Source organism: Pipistrellus kuhlii, unplaced genomic scaffold (assembly GCF_014108245.1).
Source record: "Pipistrellus kuhlii isolate mPipKuh1 unplaced genomic scaffold, mPipKuh1.p scaffold_m20_p_11, whole genome shotgun sequence".
NCBI lineage: Eukaryota > Metazoa > Chordata > Mammalia > Chiroptera > Vespertilionidae > Pipistrellus > Pipistrellus kuhlii.
In genome coordinates, this window is record NW_023425416.1 from 19,854,234 (window position 1) to 19,872,286 (window position 18,053).

Below are 18,053 nucleotides of genomic sequence, written 5' to 3' on the forward strand. Positions count from 1 at the left end.
TAACCTGTTGGTACTGGAACGATGCTCAACTTAGTGGAAGGGAAGGAGGAGGGGAGAAGAGAGTCTTATTTTTAATAGCTGTATAATATTCTGGAAGTGCCTGTTATAATTTATTTAACCTTTTTCATTTGACAGATATTTACATTCCAACTTTTCACACAGTTATGTTGAAGTTGGCAAGTTTTTTTTAATCTTTTTTCTTTAAGAACTGTGAAGATATTTCAAGTTCTTTCTGTAATAATGCCATTTTCACTTGTATCCCAATGTTTTCTTAAAATATACCAGTGGTTAATAGTTGTAGCACATGATTTCTCTGAAAAATATTTTGCGATTTGTGGAAATGTAGGTGGCACTTCCATGGGTATGTTGAACAAATGAGTGTCATCCATTCTGTGTTTTAATGGGGAAAATTGAAAACTGCTAATTCATTGTAGTAAATGTATTGATTTGTTAAATTCTTTTCCTGTTGTTGTATATTTATTGACAATAGACACTTGACCTGGTGGTGCTTCTAATCATCTATAGCACCAACACTCAGGCAAAGAAGTACATTGAGAGGGTGCTAAGAAATAAGATTCGATCAGACTGCTTTGATAAAGATCTGCTGCAGAGTACATTCTTTGTTCATCACTTGGTAAGTGTCAGAGAATCCGACAACATTATTGTGAAAGGTATAGAGAGATTATTTTAACCTTTCCTACCCATTGTGGGAATCTTAACACCACCACCTTTGCTGGGTGTTGATCTTTGACAGGGAGCTTGGTATATTTCAAAACCTAATAGGATTATTACTTACTTTGATAGAGACATTATGATGTTAATAAAACCATATAAGATTATTTTTTGACTTTTTAGTGAAAAGATCACAAAATTGGTTTATTTTGAACTTATTAGACGTAAACTCCCAAGTTCATTTTCATAGAAGATATATTAATTCTCATCTTTTGATTACATACTTAATGTAGTAGCATGATTTTAAACCTAAATGGAAGGCTTTACAGCTCCCATCTAATATTTCATATTATTAATTTCAGCCCGTTATTCAAGCTGATTGAGTCTTTTGAATCTTAATTATTTTATTCCCTTTCTGCTTCTGGTAGTTCTTCAAGAAACCAAGAAAACAGTGATGAGGACTGTGTTTCTTATTTTTGACATAAAGTCAGCTGTTAGATATGTGTAGCTCTGTGTTATCTGCAACTTGACAAACTTGTGTGTCTGTTTTAAGATTTGTGGTTTTTTTTAAAGAATAGTTTATTGATTTTTAGAGAGAGGAAAGGACAGAGAGAAATATCTATCTGAGAGTGCAACAATGATTGGGTGCCTCTTGGACTCATTTTACTGGGTATTAAGCCTGCAACTTGGGCTTGTGCCCTTTACCAGGAATCAAACCAGCAACTGCCTGGTGCCCAGGATGATACCCAATCTACTGAGCCACACCAGCCAGGGCCTAAGAGTTTTTAAATCTCCCCAGCATACAGAACCAAAGAAATGCTAATAGAGACATAATCATGCATCTGAACCATTACTATCTGACTATTCAACACTGTGACCTTAGGTGATCATTCCTGTTGAAATATAAACCATTCAAATTAGGATTTTATAAGCTAGGAATGATGTTTTCAGGTGAATTTTTAGGATATTAAGTGTATGCCTTCTTAGAAAATGGTAGCAGTGCTTTGGGGCTTGACTTAGAAACTAATATATATATATATATATATATATGTATGTATGTATGTATGTATGTATATAGTTGGTCCTTAAGATTTTATATTTAGAAATGGATTTAATGTTCATATATATATAGATACACACACACACACACACACACACACACACACACACACATATATATATATATATATATATATATATATATATATATATATAAAATGTACTGGAGGCCTAATGCACAAAATTCATGCAAAGGGGCTTGGCCCCCACCGCGATGGCTTCGTCCGGAAGGACGTCTGGTCTATTTATCATATTGCACTTTTATTATTATAAATATTTTTTTATTAGTCCTCACCAAGGATATTTTTAAAAAATATATATTTTATTGATTTTTTACAGAGAGGAAGAGAGATAGAGAGCTAGAAATGTCCATGAGAGAGAAACATCGACCAGCTGCCTCTTGCTCACCCCCTACCGGGGATGTGCCTGCAACCAAGGTACGTGCCCTTGACTGGAATCGAACCTGGGACCTTTCAATCCGCAGACTGACGCTCTACCACTGAGCCAAACCAGATAGATTCGGCTAGTTTCTCTTCTTGATCTTCCTTTTTTTTTTTTTTTTTTTTAATAGATTTTATTGATTTTTTTACAGAGAGGAAGGGAGAGAGATAGAGAGCTAGAAACGTCAATGAGAGAGAAACATCGACCAGCTGCCTCTTGCACACCCCCTACCGGAGATGTGCCCGCAACCAACGTACATGCCCCTGACCGGAATCGAACCCGGGACCCTTTAGTCCGCAGACCGACGCTCTACCACTGAGCCAAACCGGTTTCGGCCTGATCTTCCTTTTTTTAAGTATATGATTTTTTACAGAGAGGAAAGGAGAGGAATAGAGAGTTAGAAACATTGATGAGAGGGAAACATCCACCAGCTGTCTCCTGTGCGCGAGTGCTCACACACACACACACACACACACACACACACGGGATATGCCTGCAACCAAGGTACATGCCCTCATCCAGAATCGAACCTGGGACCCTTCAGTCTTCAAACAGACACTCAATCCACTGAGCAAAACCAGCCAGGGCCTCTTCTTGATCTTTCAAAGAAATCAATTTAATTAGCATTGAACCTTGTGGATTTCAAATCATAACCAAAGCAGAGCAAGCTTAATATATCACTTGGGGGTGGGGACTGTATAATTGAGTGAGGAAAATTGGGATTTAGAAGATCTGGATTCTAGTCCCAAATTGGGCAGATACAATCAGTGCTATTAAATAGGCTTGTAGTTTAACTTCTTTGAGCTTCAAAGCCAATATTTATATGCTGAATCCTTTTGATCTGAGGTTGGGGGGGAATTCAGAATGATAAAGGATTATTCTGGGTAAAGCAAAGATGAAGGTTTCTTTATTTAACATGAGAGTTGACTGGGAGATATCTCACATTCCAAAAGGATTTGCAATTCTTGGTGCTAAAACTTTTTTCTCTCTTTTCTTCCCCCTCAAGGTTCTTAAGGATCTTTGTCCATCCATTCTATCACTGGCTCAGAATTTGTTGCACTCCCTGGACCAGAGTATAATTTTATTTGGCAGTCTCTTATACAAATATGCATTTAAGTTTTTTGATACTTACTGCCAACAGGTATGTTGAAATATTTATTTTGGAAAAGGGAACGGGGAAAAGGGAAGAAATACTAGCCCACCTGACCTGCATATGATCTGATGTTTATTGCTTGTTGGTTGAAGGCATTGTGGAAGAAAGCTCAGAACTGGGAGTTGGGAAAACTTAGTTCAAGTGGATAGTCTTGATAAAAGAAAGAGACTGGATTGGAGGATTGAACTCTGGTTTGAGCTCTAAAATTCTCTGAGTCTAAAATGAAGATTCAGATCCAGTATGCTCTAAATGAGCTGTGGTCAGGAAGCTTCACAGGACAGGAACTGCAGTCTTAAAATTTAGCTGTAAATAATCAACTGCCAGTGGATCCTGGAGTTTCCTAGGGAAAGAATGTGGCAAAAGACAAACGAAGAAGAAAGGCTGAGGGCATAGCCCCATTTTCATGAACATGCAACACAAAATTTAATAACACATATCCATGGAGGGAGGACTGTACTTATAGGAAGTGATTATGAAATCAAAGAACAAAGTGTCCTATTTTATCTTATTCTATACCTATTATTAACAATGTTAAAACACATTTGAATGGATCTTTTTTAAAAAATGAAGAAAAAGTTTTAAAATTTTACACCAGCAATAGATGCAATTGACATGAGCTAGCTATTGCAATTGAGGAAGCCAGATGACTCTATATGGAGCAGCATTATAAAGGAAAGGGAAAATGGCATCTAAGATTTTTTTTTTTTTTTTTAACCATCTTAAAAACTATCATGGCACATGGTGCTTTGAAACATAGAAGTTTAACAGATAAAAACTTCTACAATCTTTAGATTCTCAGAGGCCATCTTTTCAGTAAATTTCAATAAGTTAAATATAATCACACCATAAAATTTAATATTTAACCCATATGAGATAGAGAAAGACCATTCCACAGAGAAAAATCAGGAGAGTTTAAGTTAGTAATTTTCAAACTTTTTCTGCGGCACACCAAAAAATATGTTTTTTACCAATCTGACAAAAACATAGGTATAATTTTCCCCAAAAAATATATTTTTATTTCAGAGAGGGAGAGAGCAATAGAAACATCAGTGATGAAAGAGATTCATTGATCAGCTGCCTCCTGCTTGCCCCACACTGGGGATCAAGCCCACAACCCTGACCTGACCTAGAACCAAACCATGACTCCTGGTTCATAGATCAGTGCTCATCCACTGAGCCACACGGGCCAGCCAAAAATAGGTATAATTTTGATTCATTCACTCCAGATGGCTATTATTTTTTCTTCTTTTTGTTATAAATATATTTTATTGATTTTTTTACAGAGAGAAAGAGAGGGATAAAGAGTTAGAAACGTCGATGAGAGAGAATCATCAATTAGCTGCCTCTTGCACACCCCGAGCTGGGGATGTGCCCGCAACCAATGTACATGTCCTTGATCAGAATCAAATCTGGGAAGTTTCAGTCCGCTGGCCAACGCTCTATCCACTGAGCCAAACCGGTTTCGGCAAGACGGCTATTTTTTTGGTTGCTGTAAATTTTTTTTATTCCTTTATTAATCTCAGGGAAAAGATGTTAGGGTTTCTGACTAAAATTCTTATGGCACACCAGTTGAAAATCACTGGTTTAGATAATGTTCACTGTCTTGATAATTATGGGAGATGACTGGATGGTAGGGTAGTTAGATTTGGCATAATCTTAAACCTCCTGAATCCAACATTAATGAAAACTAGATAATAAAATTAGTCGCTGGAATAGAGTGGATTGAGATTTTGACTAAGTTGAGATTGGAAGTCTCAGGCTTGACCGTCTTGAAGATGGCTCTACCATATTTTTGCTTCATACTGTCCTATTTACTCTTCATATAGGAAGTGATTGATGCCCTCGTGACCCATATCTGTAGTGGGAATGAAGCCGAAGTTGATATTGCATTGGATGTTCTCCTAGAGTTGGCAGTTATAAACCTATCTGTTATGAGGCTGAATGCTGTCTTTGTGAAGGTATCTAGTCCCTTAATGGACGTATATCGAATCATTTTTCTTTCTTGCAGATATTTGAGAAATAGCTGCTATCAGCAGTAATTTTGTACTTTAAATATTGAGCATTATAATTGATAGGAGGAGGTGAGAAAGAGGTGAGATGATTGGAAATAATACAAAGAAAATAATTCATCTATGTATTAATTTGTTCAGCAAATACTTTTTTTAAAATATATTTTATTGAATTTTTTACAAAGAGGAAGAGAGAGAGATAGAAACATCGATGAGAGAGAATCATCAATCAGCTGCCTCTTGCACACCCCCTACTGGGGATATGCCCACAACCAAGGTACATGCCCTTGACCGGAATCAAACCTGGGACCCTTCAGTCCGCAGGCCAACGCTCTATCTACTAAGCCAAACCAGTTTCGGCAGCAAATACTTTTTTATGATTTGTGATAGGCTCTATTTTTGGTCTGTGGGTGCAAAAGTCAGTCCTTGTCTTTAACGATAGAAAGACTTATAGTCATTAAAAATACATGATGAATTCTCAAGTAAAGATACACCAGAACAGGAATAATTAATTTGACCTCGGAATCTGGAAAAGTTTTCAAAGAGGAGATAACATTTGAGTGGTTCTTGAAAGATGGGAAATATTTGATACAGGAAAGGAAGAAAGTGCATGTAGGCACAGGGCAGTTTGAACAGAAGCAGGTTGGCACCCAAGTCCATGGTTTGCCTGGATATGACTAGTAGATGAACATGTTTGGCAAATAGGATATGTGTTGAGAGGTGGTGGGAAGTGAGCTTAGAAGACATAGGACAGGACCAGATTATGAATGGTCTCAAATCCCATGCTAAGAGTTTCAACTTTATCTTTTTAAAGTTATATATATTGATTTCTGAGAGGAGAGGAGAGTTAGAAACATTAGTGATGAGAAAGAATCATTGATTGGCTGCCTCCTATATGCCCCACCCTGGGTATCGAGCCCTAAACCCAGGCATGTGCCCCAATCAAGAATTCAACTGTGGACGAAATCGGTTTGGCTCAGTGGACAGAGCAGTCGGCCTGCGGACTGAAGGTCCCAGGTTCAGTTCCGGTCAAGGGCATGTACCTTGGTTGTGGGCACATCCCCAGTCAGGGTGTGTGTGGGAGGCAATTGGTCAATGTTTCTAGCTTCTGTCCCTCTCCCTCTCTGTAAAAAAATCAATAATATATATATATATATATATATATATATATATATATATATATATATTTTAATTTTTTAATATATTTTATTGATTTTCCACAGAGAGGAAGGAAGAGGGATAGAGAGCTAGAAACATCAGTGAGAGAGAAACATCGACCAGCTGTCTCCTGCATACCCTGTACTGGGGATGTGCCCACAACCAATTTACATGCCCTTGACTAGAATCGAACCCAGGACCCTTCAGTCCCCAAGCCAACGCTCTACCACTAAGCCAAACCGGTTTCGGCTCAATAAAATATATTAAAAAAAATAAAAATAGAATTCAATTGTGACCTCCTGGTTCATAGGTTGTTTCTCAATCACTGAACTGTGCTGGCTGTGCTCAACTTTATCTTACAGACAATAGGAATTATTCCAAGTTTGTATAAGGGAGCTAACATAATTATGACTGGGCTTTGAAAGGTAACTATCAGCTGTGTTATCCCCATATTAGGGATGAGAATGCTGAGGTTTTACCCAAGGTCAAAAAGTAAATAATTCTGCCCTAGTCAGTTTGCTCCTGAGGACAGAAGGGTCCAGGGTTCGATACCAGTCAAGGGCACATAGAGAAACATATTAATTTGTTGCCCAATATTTCTGTCTTTCCCTCTCCCATTCTCTCTAAAAATCAGTGGAAAAATATCCTTTGGTGATTATTAAAAAAAAAAAAAAAAAGTAAATAATCCCTTTGTGATTCTCCAGAAAGAATTCTATCTAATAAAAGAGTGATATGCAAATTAATCATTACTCTGCTATACACACCAGGCAATCAGGAGCGAGTATGCAAATTAACTCAAAATGTCTGTGCCCATGGAGAGAACAGGAGGGAGGCTTGCGTTTCCCTGGTGATGGATGAAGCTAAGCTTTCTGCACACTCTGGCCAGCTCAGGCCTCGCTTAAGGGCACAAAGTTTCAACTATAGAAGATATGGCTGTGGCTATGGAGGGAGCAGAAGGCTTGTCTCCACTCAAGGATACACAGTTTCAATTGTAGAAGATAAATAAATACCAGATACCAGGGTCTCTGCAAGAGTCGCAGGGATGTGTGGCTGGCCTGCAAACCACCACAGGCCCTTTGCCCAGGCTGCCCTATGCCCCAAGGGAACCCCCTTCCTGATCCGGTACACCCACCCGTGCACCAGGCCTCTTATCCTGTCTAATAAAAGTAATATACAGAGTGACCGTCACTCCAACCCACAATATGGCTGCCCCCATATGGACACAAGATGGCCAGCAGAGGAGGGCAGTTAGGGGTGACCAGGCCGGCAGGGGAGGGAAGTTGGAGGCAAACAGGCTGGCAGGGGAGTGGTTAGGGGCAAACAGGAAGGCAGGCAGGCGAGCAGTGTGGAGATAGCAGTCCTAGATTGTAAGAGGAATTCCCGATTGGAGAGGGTGCAGACTGGGCTGAGGGACACACACCCCCATGCACGAATTTCCGGCCTCTAGTAATATATGAAATAGAACCTGAGATGATACAGGAAAGTCAGAGATATAACTTTTGGCAGAATATTGTTTTCATTAAGAAAAAAGGAAGAATAGAGGAAAAAAATAGGGAGAATGAAGAGACATGTTAAGATGACTAAGGATTTTTGCCCTTTGGGGTCTTAGAGTAGCTGTAGAGAACCTGAGGTTTTTGTGGAATAGATGTCTGGCTATCTGTATATCTTTATAAGGATTAAAAAAATTTTTAAAGGAAAAAAAGTTAGTTCTTATCCATATAATTTGCTTGCTTGCTTTTTTTTTTTTTTTACAGGGCATTTTAGAATATCTGGATAAAATGTCCCCTCGGCAAATACGAAAACTCTTCTATATGCTCAGCACACTGGCATTTGGCAAACAGCATGAAAGCAGCAGTCACATCCAGGTAAGAGGTAGTGTGTTGAGAAAGAAACTTAAACCTTCTTAATTGCAATTTACTGGAAAAAAAATAATAAATCTAGCCTATGTTGTAATAGAAATGGAGTGCATAGTCATAGTCTCAGCATTTGCTTATTATTTTCCAACCACAAACATTAAGTGCTTACTGTGGAGCAAGCACTGAGATGTTTGGTATGTTAGACCTGTGTGGAAATGGGTCTGTAATCGGCTAATTATGAAACTGAGTAAGAAAAGTAATTTATATTCTGTGCTGAGTGCCTATGGTGAAAGCATTGTACATCATCTGAACTTGTTTTCCTTTGTGAAAAAGCCAGACAGAGGACTCAAATAATAGTTAGAATCTTAACACATGGCTTTTTTGTATCTTTGGTGCCACCCTGTGGCAGTAATCGATACTAAATTATGAACAAATAACACGCTTTTAAAAGTAAAAAATCAATTGGCTAGGTAATATGCTCATGATACAAAATTCAAAAGGTATGGAAATGTAGTGAAAAATAAGTCTCTCCTCTCAGTCCTCTAGACATCTAGTTTTCTAAAGACAATCACTGTTACTATATTATAGCTTCCTGAGATGTCCTGAGCATTTACCTATTTATATTTATCTATTATTCTACTCCTTACCCTCTTGTTTTACATCCTGAACATCTTTTTCATGTAGCAGTACATTTTGGTAATAGTTTCATATCATTAATTTAGAGCTATGTCACTATTTTTTTAAATTGTGGTACATACATAACAAATTTTATTATTTTAACCATATTTAAATAAATAATTCAGTGGCATTAAGTACATTCACAATGCTATACAACAGTCACCACTACCTGTATTCAGAATTTTTTATCATCCAAAACAGAAATTCTGTACCTGTGAAGCAATAATCTTCCATCTCCCTTCCCCCTAGCCCCTGATAATCTCTAATCTATTTTCTGTCTCTGAATTTGCATATTAGGTATCTCATTTATATAGAATCATATAATATTTGTGTTTGTCTTATTTCACTTAGTATAATATGCTCAAGTTTCATCTATATTGAAAGATATATTAGAATTTCATTCTTTTTTATGGCTTGAGTAAAAGTCCATTTTATATGTATTATTGTATACTTTAAAGTATATATCACATTTACTTCATTCATTCATGTACACTGGGCTTTTTCCATCTTTTGACTACAGTGAATAATGATACTAGGAACATAAAAATACAGTTCTCTCATTGAGTCCCTATTTTCAATTCTTTTATATGTCTAGGAATAAGTTTGCTGAGTCATATGGTGATTATGTTTAATGTTTTGAGGACCACCAAACTGTTTTCTACAGTGACTATACCATTTTGCATTCCTATGAATAGTTGAGGGTTTCTATTTATCTGCACCCTTACCAACACTTATTTTTCAATTTTTAAATTATAACCATCCTACTGGGTGTGAAGTAGGATCTTACTGTGGTTTTGATTTGCATTTCCCTAATGACTAATGGTGAACATCTATGTGTTTATTGGTCATTTGTATATCTTCTTTGGAAAAACATCTGTTCACATCCTTTGCTCAGTATGTTGTTATTTTTTAATGTGTAATAATTTTTTATGTATTATGCATATTTCTTACTAGATATATGATTTACAAATGTTTTCTCTCATTCTGGGGGTTGTCTTTTTCCTTTTCTTGTTTTTGGTGGGGGTTTTTTTCAAAGAGAGAAAGGGAGAACGAGAGAGGGATAGAAACATCAATGATGAAAAGAATCATCCCCTGCTGGGGTTCAAGCTGGCAACCGGGCATGTGCCCTGACTGAGAATTGAACTGGTAACCTCTTGGTTCATGGGTTGATGCTGAGCAACACTGGGTAGGCCAATTTCATTTTTTGATTGTGGGTATCCAGTTTCTTCAGCATCTTGAAAAGTCTATCCTTTCCCCATTGAATGATCTTGGCACCATTTGTGGAAAATCAATTGACCATGTTGTGAATATGAAGGTTTATTTCTGGATCCTATTCATTGGTCTATATATGTGTCCTCATGTTATTAGTAGCACACTGTTTTGACTATTATAGCTTTGTAGAAATTTTGAAATTGAGAAGTGAGCCCCCAAATTTGTTCTTTTTCAAGATTGTTTTGGCTGTTTGGGTTCCTTGAAATCCCATATAAATTTTAGTATGGGTTTTTCTGTTTCTGCAAAAAATGCTATTGGGATTTTATTAAGGATTTTGTTGAATGTGCATATCCTAACTTTTTATTTCATTATTTTTTTAGCTGCACAGAAAATAGCATTAGGACAATTCACATATGTTTATTGAGCAACTGTCCAATAGTAACTATAGTAACTGTTACTATTGAATGTCTACCATGTACCAGGCACTGTCCTATAAAATTCAGTTAGTGAATGATAAAACCCTTGCTATTCTAGGTGTTTTGGTTCTGATATATGTAGGTTCTTTTACTGTACCATTCCTCTTCTTTCTTGTATCATTGTCTCCTTGTAGGATGACATGCATCTGGTGGTAAGGAAGCAGCTGTCTAGCACCATATTCAAGTACAAACTCATTGGTATTATTGGTGCTATCACCATGGCTGGCGTCATGGCAATAGACAGGTATGCATGGAAATTCTGACTTTTGTCACTCAAGGTCAGTTAACCAAGTTGCTGCCTTACAGAATAAAATATTACATTGTGTAGATATCATTGTAACAGCAGATATTAAAACCACTAGAGGCCCAGGGTACGAAATTTGTGCACTGGTAAGGTCCCTAGTGGCTCCTGGTTGCCAGCCTGGTACATTCTCCCAATATGTGCCTGCCGCCAACAGCTGGGACCTCCCTTACTGGCCCGCTCCCTGGTTGAGAGGACAATTTGCATACTACCTTTTTCCGTGTTAACTTCTAATCTTTTAATTTATACACTAGAGGCCCGGTGCACGAAATTTATGCACGGGTTGGGGGTTGTCCCTCAGCCCAGCCTGCACCTTCTCCAATCTGGGACACCTCAGGGGATGTCCGACTGCCCAGTAGGATTGGGCCTAAATGGGCATTCGGACATCCCTCTCACAATCCAGAACTGCTGGCTCCCAACCGTTCTCCTGCCTGGTTGACCCTAGCTGTTTCTGCCTGCCAGCCTGATCACACCTAACCACTCCCCTGGCATCCTTATTGATGCCTAACTGACCTCCCTTGCCAGCCTGATCGACCCTAACTGCCCTCCCCTACTGGCCTGGTCCCCCCCACCCACCCACCCAATTGCCCTCCCCTGCTGACCTGGTCGCTCCCAACTGCTCTCCCCTGCAGGCCTGGTTCTTCCCAACTGCCTTCCCCTGCAGGCTTGGTCCCTCCCAACTGCCCTACCATGCCGGCCCAGTCACCTCTAATTGCCCTCCCCTGCTGGCCTAATCACCCCTAACTACTCTCCCCTGCAGTCCTAGTCTCCCCCTCTTCCCCCCCACCCAACTGCCCTCCACTGCAGGCCAGGGTTCCCCCCACCTGTTGTCTCCTACAGATTGGTCACCCCCAACTGCCCTCCCCTGCAGGTCTGATCATCCCCAAGTGCCCTCCTTTTCAGGCCTGGTCCCTTTCAACGGTCTTCCCATGCTAGCCTGATGGCCAACAACTGCCCTCCCCTGCCAGCCATCTTGGTGCAGCCATCTTTGACCAAAGGGGGCAGCCATCTTGTATGTTGGAGTGATGGTCAGTTTGCATATTACCTCTTTATATTATATAGGATATATATTTTTATTAATTTCAGAGAGGAAAGGAAAGCGGTCTTTTCTTTTTTTAAAATATATTTTTATTGATTTCAGAGAGGAAGGTAGAGGGAGAGAGAGAGATAAACATCAATGATGAGAGAGAATCATTGATTGGCTGCCTCTTGTATGCCCTCCTGCACACCCCCACTGGGGATCAAGCCCACAACCCATGCATGTGCCCTTGACCCGAATCGAACCCCGGACTCTTCAATCTTCAGGCCAAAATTCTATCCGTTGAGCCAAAATCTTGACTGTATATACCTGATATGATTTTTACAGAATTGTGATCATAGTCATTGCAATCTGATGGTTAAAAACTAGAGATTGCCAAGAAATTAAGTTTTAGAGATTTTTCTACAAAAGGGAAATCCTGATTCTCCTGGGATGCATTTTTCTGTATCTGCTCTATCTGGGCACTAGACAGTATAGGTTTCTTCATTGCTGTGCTCTTCTCTGGGGCATTATGTTTAACACAAAGTCTTTCTGTGAGTGCCTCTTCTCCCCTGCACTTTGATGCCACAATTGTAGCATCAAAAGGATTATTTGATTTGGCGCTTGGTAAGATATTACCACTGCAAAAATGACATTGGAGTTCAGTTCATTATCCCTTTAGTCTAAATGATTTTTCAGGAATTCCTGAAACCTCAAAAGACATCCTTGGAATCAGCATTAGTAATTTGTAGAGGCTGAATAATTTCTGGTTCATTTTCCAGAGCTATACTGTTTCCCTGGGGTCGAATACTAGCTCTGTTTTTTATTAGCTTAATAATCTTAGGCAAGTTACTTTATCTCTTTATGCTTTTGTATTCTCACATCTGTGAATTAAAGATAATAGTATTTACTTTCTAGAGTTGTTGAGAACATTAAACGACTAGAATAAAGCTTAGTGCTCACTTTATGATTATTACTAGTTTTAGTGCCCTTAAAAGAAAAATCTAAGCCTGGCTGATGTTGCTTAGTAGCTGAGCATAGATCCATGAATCTGGTGGTCTCAGTTCAATTCCCAGTCACGGCACATGTCCGAGTTGCAGGCTTGATCCCCAGTAGGGGCGTGCAGGAGGCAGTCGATCAATGATTCTCATGACTGATCTCTCTTTCTTCCTGTCTTTCTTTTTTTAAAATATATTTTTATTGATTTCAGAGAGGAAGGTAGAGGGTGAGAGAGAGACAAACATCAATGATGCGAGAATCATTGATTGGCTGCCTCTTGCAGGCCCCACACTGGGCATCAAGCCTGCAAATCGAGCATGTGCCCTGACCGGGAATCAAACTGTGACTTCCTGGTTTATAGGTCAGTGCTCAGCCACTGAGCCACGCCAGCCGGGCCATTGATGTTTCTTTTGTTTGTGTGTGTGTATTGATTTTGAAGAGATCAATAAACACATACCTTGCCTTCTTCCAGTTCAGCTCATTCTGTTGTGCACCTCTCCAAAATCAATAAAGCATGGTTGTTGTTTTTTATTTAAGATAGCTATTGTTTGTTCTAATCCACATTTTGTGGATGAAATAAAAACTCCTCTGTCTCTTTATGCACTTTTTTGTGTTAATCCTCACCTGAGGATATTTTTTCATTGATTTTTAGAGAGTGTAGACGCAGGGGTCTTCAAACTACGGCCCGCGGGCCACATGCGGCCTGCAGAGGAGTCTGATCCGGCCCGCCAGGTTTTTTGGGCAGTGAGCGCAGCCGAGGTGTTACAGTGGGAATTAGTAGTTCATATAGTCCGGCCCTCCAGCTCTCTGAGGGACCGTGATCTGGCCCCCACTTTAAAAAGTTTGAGGACGCCTGGTAGAGGGTTGGGGAGAGACAGGGAGAGAAACATCAATTGTGAGAGACACACATTGATTGGTTGCCTCCACATGCACCCCAACCAGGTTCAGGGGGATTGAGCGTACAACCTGGGACCCTTTAGTCCTCGAGCCAACACTCTATCCATTGAGCTAAACCAGCTAGGGCCCTTTATGTATTTTTGTCATCACCCTCATCCTGAGGAAGTTGAGATTCTTAAACTTAATTGCTGGTTGTTACAAAATATTACAAAAGTGAAGCTAAATTTTTTTCTTTTTAGAAGTATATTTTCAATTTTGAGCCAAGGAAATGCAGACCTGAGCAATGAACAGTACACACAGGTGAGTTTTTGTAATGTAATTGGATATGTTTATGAGTAATTGAGAAATTGATTCTGGTTACTGTCAGTTTATCAGAAAGTAAGCTGGTTTTTCAATATGTGTTTTTCAGAATTTAAAGAGATTTATAGCACTCTTGTGGCACCTAGAATCTACTGGCTTGTGTTGCATTTATTTCAGCATCTGTCTGTTCTCCCTAAGTAAATCATGAATTCTGAGAGCGATAAAGATGGGCCGTGTTTGAAGAACAGCAGATTGATCAGAGCATAGTCAGTGTGTAATTGGAGAGTTGGAGAGAAAGCCATATTAGAGATAGTAAACAAGTCTTTGAATGTGAGCCAACACATTTTACTTTTTTACTCAGAGGTAGTCCTTAAGGGTTTCTTAGCCTGGAAACAGCCTGACCCAAGCTTTGCTTTAGAAAAACAAATGGCTACATGTGTCTTTGGGATTGGAAAAGAGATTAGACAAAGACAGACTGGTTCAGATGCTCAGGAAAACCTTAGGTGAGAGGTAATAGCATTTTGCCAGTGAAATTGGAAAGGGAAAAACCTACACTGAGTGGGGTGAATGGTTTTAGGGAAGCAGTGGCAGCTAAAGGGCTGAACCATTCTTTGTCTTTGGGTCCCCCAGGTGACCTCCTTGTTGCAGTTGGTTCACTCCTGCAGTAAGCAGTCTCCTCAGGCCTCTGTACTGTACTATGATGAACTTGCCAACATGATTCAAATAGTAAAGCTGGCTCCAAAAGTCCAGGTAAGCCCAAGTATCTTTTCCTTTTTCCAATATATTTTATTAGTTACAGAGAGAAAGGAAGAGGGAGAGAGAGATAGAAACATTAATGACTAGAGAGAACCATTGATGGGCTGCCCTCTGCATGCCCCATAGTGGGGATCGAGCCCACAACCAGGATATGTGCCCTTGACTGGAATCAACCAGGCACCCTTCAGTCCGCAGGCCCATGCTTTATCCACTGAACTAAACTGGCTAGGGCCCAGGTATCTTTTCTTAAAGCAACAAAGCATAAGTGCTGCTTTACTACTCGTTCTTCAATCCCTCTCTCGGTTGTGCTGCAAAAATAAATTATCCTATGAGTTCTAAGTGGGAAGGCTTTTCTGACTCCCCTGCCCAGACCTCTCCTCTGAGGCTGCCTTCACATAATAATAGTAAGCAAGAGGTGTTGATAGTATTGATGATGATGTTGATAGTGCCAGGCAGTGTAGTGAGCATTTTTCATGCATTATGTATAAGGTATTATTGTTATTTCCTTTTTAGAAATGAGGAAATTGAGGCTTAAAAAGGCCAATAGTTTATCTAGGGCTCCACTGCACATACACTGTGGGTTACACGGTCTCTCTTGTTTGCTTCCTGAAGGATTGGGTTGGGCAGACCATCTTTAACGATTTTCAAGATGCCTTTGTGGTTGATTTGTGTGCTGTTCCAAAAGGGTAAGTACTATTTATTCCCTGATTTGATTATACTGGTGAATAAATTATGTCAGTAGCTAGTACAGATATCAGAATGCCCTTGACCTCAGCCAAATATAGCTGATTCCCACAATGTCTTTCATCCCACACCCAGCACTCCCGGCTCCAGAATTGCAAAATGTTTCCCTACTTTATCCTTTCTCCTGGTTCTCATTTCTTCTCATAATAGGGAGATTGATTTGTTCTAATGGTTTCCCCTATAGACTTGTATGCCTTTGAATTGGGGCATCAGATTCTGGTTTCTCTCCACAGTAACTATCCATTTCCTGTGAAAGCGCTCTATGGACTAGAAGAATACAATAGTCAAGATGGCATTGCTATCAACCTCCTGCCAATGTTGTTCTCTCAGGACTTCGCAGAAGATGAAAGTAGAAGGACTTCACAGGAATCAGACAAGTCAGTACACTTTCTTTTCTAAAACCTCTTTTGAATGTTCTTGCAGTCTGGGGGGAACTTAATTGAAAAGGGTTTCTCCCAAGACAGGTAGTATTTGGATGGGTTAGCAGAATCTTTATTTTCCTCTTGGACCTTTTGGTTGGAATTTGCGTTCTCATGACAGTCAGCAGTTTCTGTGAGGCTATTTTGTTTCTGTTTCTATTTCTCTCCCAGGGACATAGTTGTCTTCCTGTACCATTTTCACTCCCTCCTTCGTCACAAATGGCAGTCATTCTGCTCACCTCTACCTTCCGCCACTGTGGCTCACTATGTATCTGCTGTGCATCCATTAACTTCCTTGTCATATGTTCTTAAAGGTAGATAGTCATTTGGGGCAAAATTCCTTTAATCATAAGGTGGAGCTCCCTATAAATGTGAACTAATATGCTTGTAAAGTCTGATATGGAAATGGATTTTTCCTTCCCAGCTTGGTCTCCCCATTGTGCCTGGCTCCCTATTTCCGGTTACTGAGACTTTGTGTGGAGAAACAACATAATGGAGACTTGGAGGAGATTGATGGTTTGTTAGGTATGGGACAAAGTTATCAACCTGTCCTCTTTGTGAACTTTCTTTGGTAAACTTAGGGAAGGGGCAGACCTATGGTATTTGGGGCAGGAATTTTCTAACTTCGCAGAATAGTATAGCAATAATAACAGAGTTCCAAAGACAAAATACATACCAGTCTCCCAACATGTTAACAATTAGTTTTTATAGTTTCATATTACTTTGTGGTCTTTGCTTCTATAGTTGTTGCTAATACTTCTTAATTATATATGTTGATTGCTGCTAATATGGAAGTATTTGGGGACTTGATCTTCACATACAAGTTAAGGGGAAATTACACAGAAGGAGAGTTAGCTCTAGGGGCAGCATCCAGGTTCTCTTGACTTGAACCAAAGAGAGTAAAAAAATTTGTTTCTTTCAGATTGTCCTATAATGCTCACTGATCTGGAGCCTGGAGAGAGGCTGGAGTCCATGTCTGATAAAGAACGTTCATTCATATGTTCACTCATATGTCTTACTGTCAACTGGTTCCGAGAGGTGAGCAGAGTTTTTAGAACATTTCTCCTATTATCTGTAGTTAGTTTTAAAAGTAAACTATTTTCTTGGTTCCCACAAGATGCCTTAAAAAGTCTGCCACACACTAACCTCAGTGTATTTCTCTTGCTGTATGTGTCCCCCCTTCCCTGCCGCCAGTTATATGTATCGTCTGATGCAGCCAAATTAAAATACTAGAATTCACTTAATGTTGCTTATGCTTTACTACTTCCAACCCTTTCTCACAGTATTTTTACTTCTGCCTGGAATAATGTCATCTTCTTCCCTGTGAAAAAAATACTGTTTATCCTGTGTTAAGTACACACCTGTTTCAAATCAGTGAGATCAGTTGAATGGGTTTCCCCCTTCTTTTAGAACATATTTGTGCTTGGAAGGGGGAGGGGAATGGTAAGATATGTACACAGATAATAATTTAATTTAAAAAAGAACATATTTGTGCTTAATGAAATGCACAATAGTCCTATAAAATAAAGATGTAATATGCAAATTAACCATCACACTGTCACAAAAATGTCTGTGCCCACAGTGAAGGCGGTGTTCCTGTAAGGAGCTGGAACCGGTGATCAGCAGGGACCTGAGGCTGCATGGCACTGGGCTGGGCGGGGGGGGACCTGAGGCTGCACCCTCCTGCCCAGTGGGGCTTGATGGGGGACCTGAGGCTTGACACGGATGGGGCCAGCCAAGTCTGGGTCTCGTGCGATTTCAAGCCACACATAGGTGGACGGAGACTTGACTCTGGGTCCCATGGTGACCGAGACTCTATCAGGAGAAAGATTTTCATGTACATTTTACTAATTTTTTTTCATCTCTGACACTTCTATTATAGAGAAAGGGCAAATAGCAATATTA

The 18,053-nt window shown here is 39.7% G+C and overlaps 1 protein-coding gene across 2 annotated transcripts in view; it reads left to right on the forward strand.

The window, feature by feature from the left end:
- The window catches only part of FANCD2 (FA complementation group D2), a 74,571-nt gene that overhangs the window by 27,529 nt on the left and 28,989 nt on the right, over positions 1-18,053 (forward strand). For both annotated transcript variants that reach the window (XM_045579170.1, XM_036431052.2), the window contains exons 15-25: positions 491-634; positions 3,179-3,313; positions 5,152-5,283; positions 8,247-8,357; positions 10,849-10,958; positions 14,169-14,229; positions 14,860-14,979; positions 15,598-15,671; positions 15,963-16,106; positions 16,573-16,673; positions 17,071-17,186. In XM_045579170.1, coding sequence (XP_045435126.1) covers positions 491-634; positions 3,179-3,313; positions 5,152-5,283; positions 8,247-8,357; positions 10,849-10,958; positions 14,169-14,229; positions 14,860-14,979; positions 15,598-15,671; positions 15,963-16,106; positions 16,573-16,673; positions 17,071-17,186 — 1,248 coding nt within the window. The remainder of the gene's footprint in view (positions 1-490; positions 635-3,178; positions 3,314-5,151; positions 5,284-8,246; positions 8,358-10,848; positions 10,959-14,168; positions 14,230-14,859; positions 14,980-15,597; positions 15,672-15,962; positions 16,107-16,572; positions 16,674-17,070; positions 17,187-18,053) is intronic.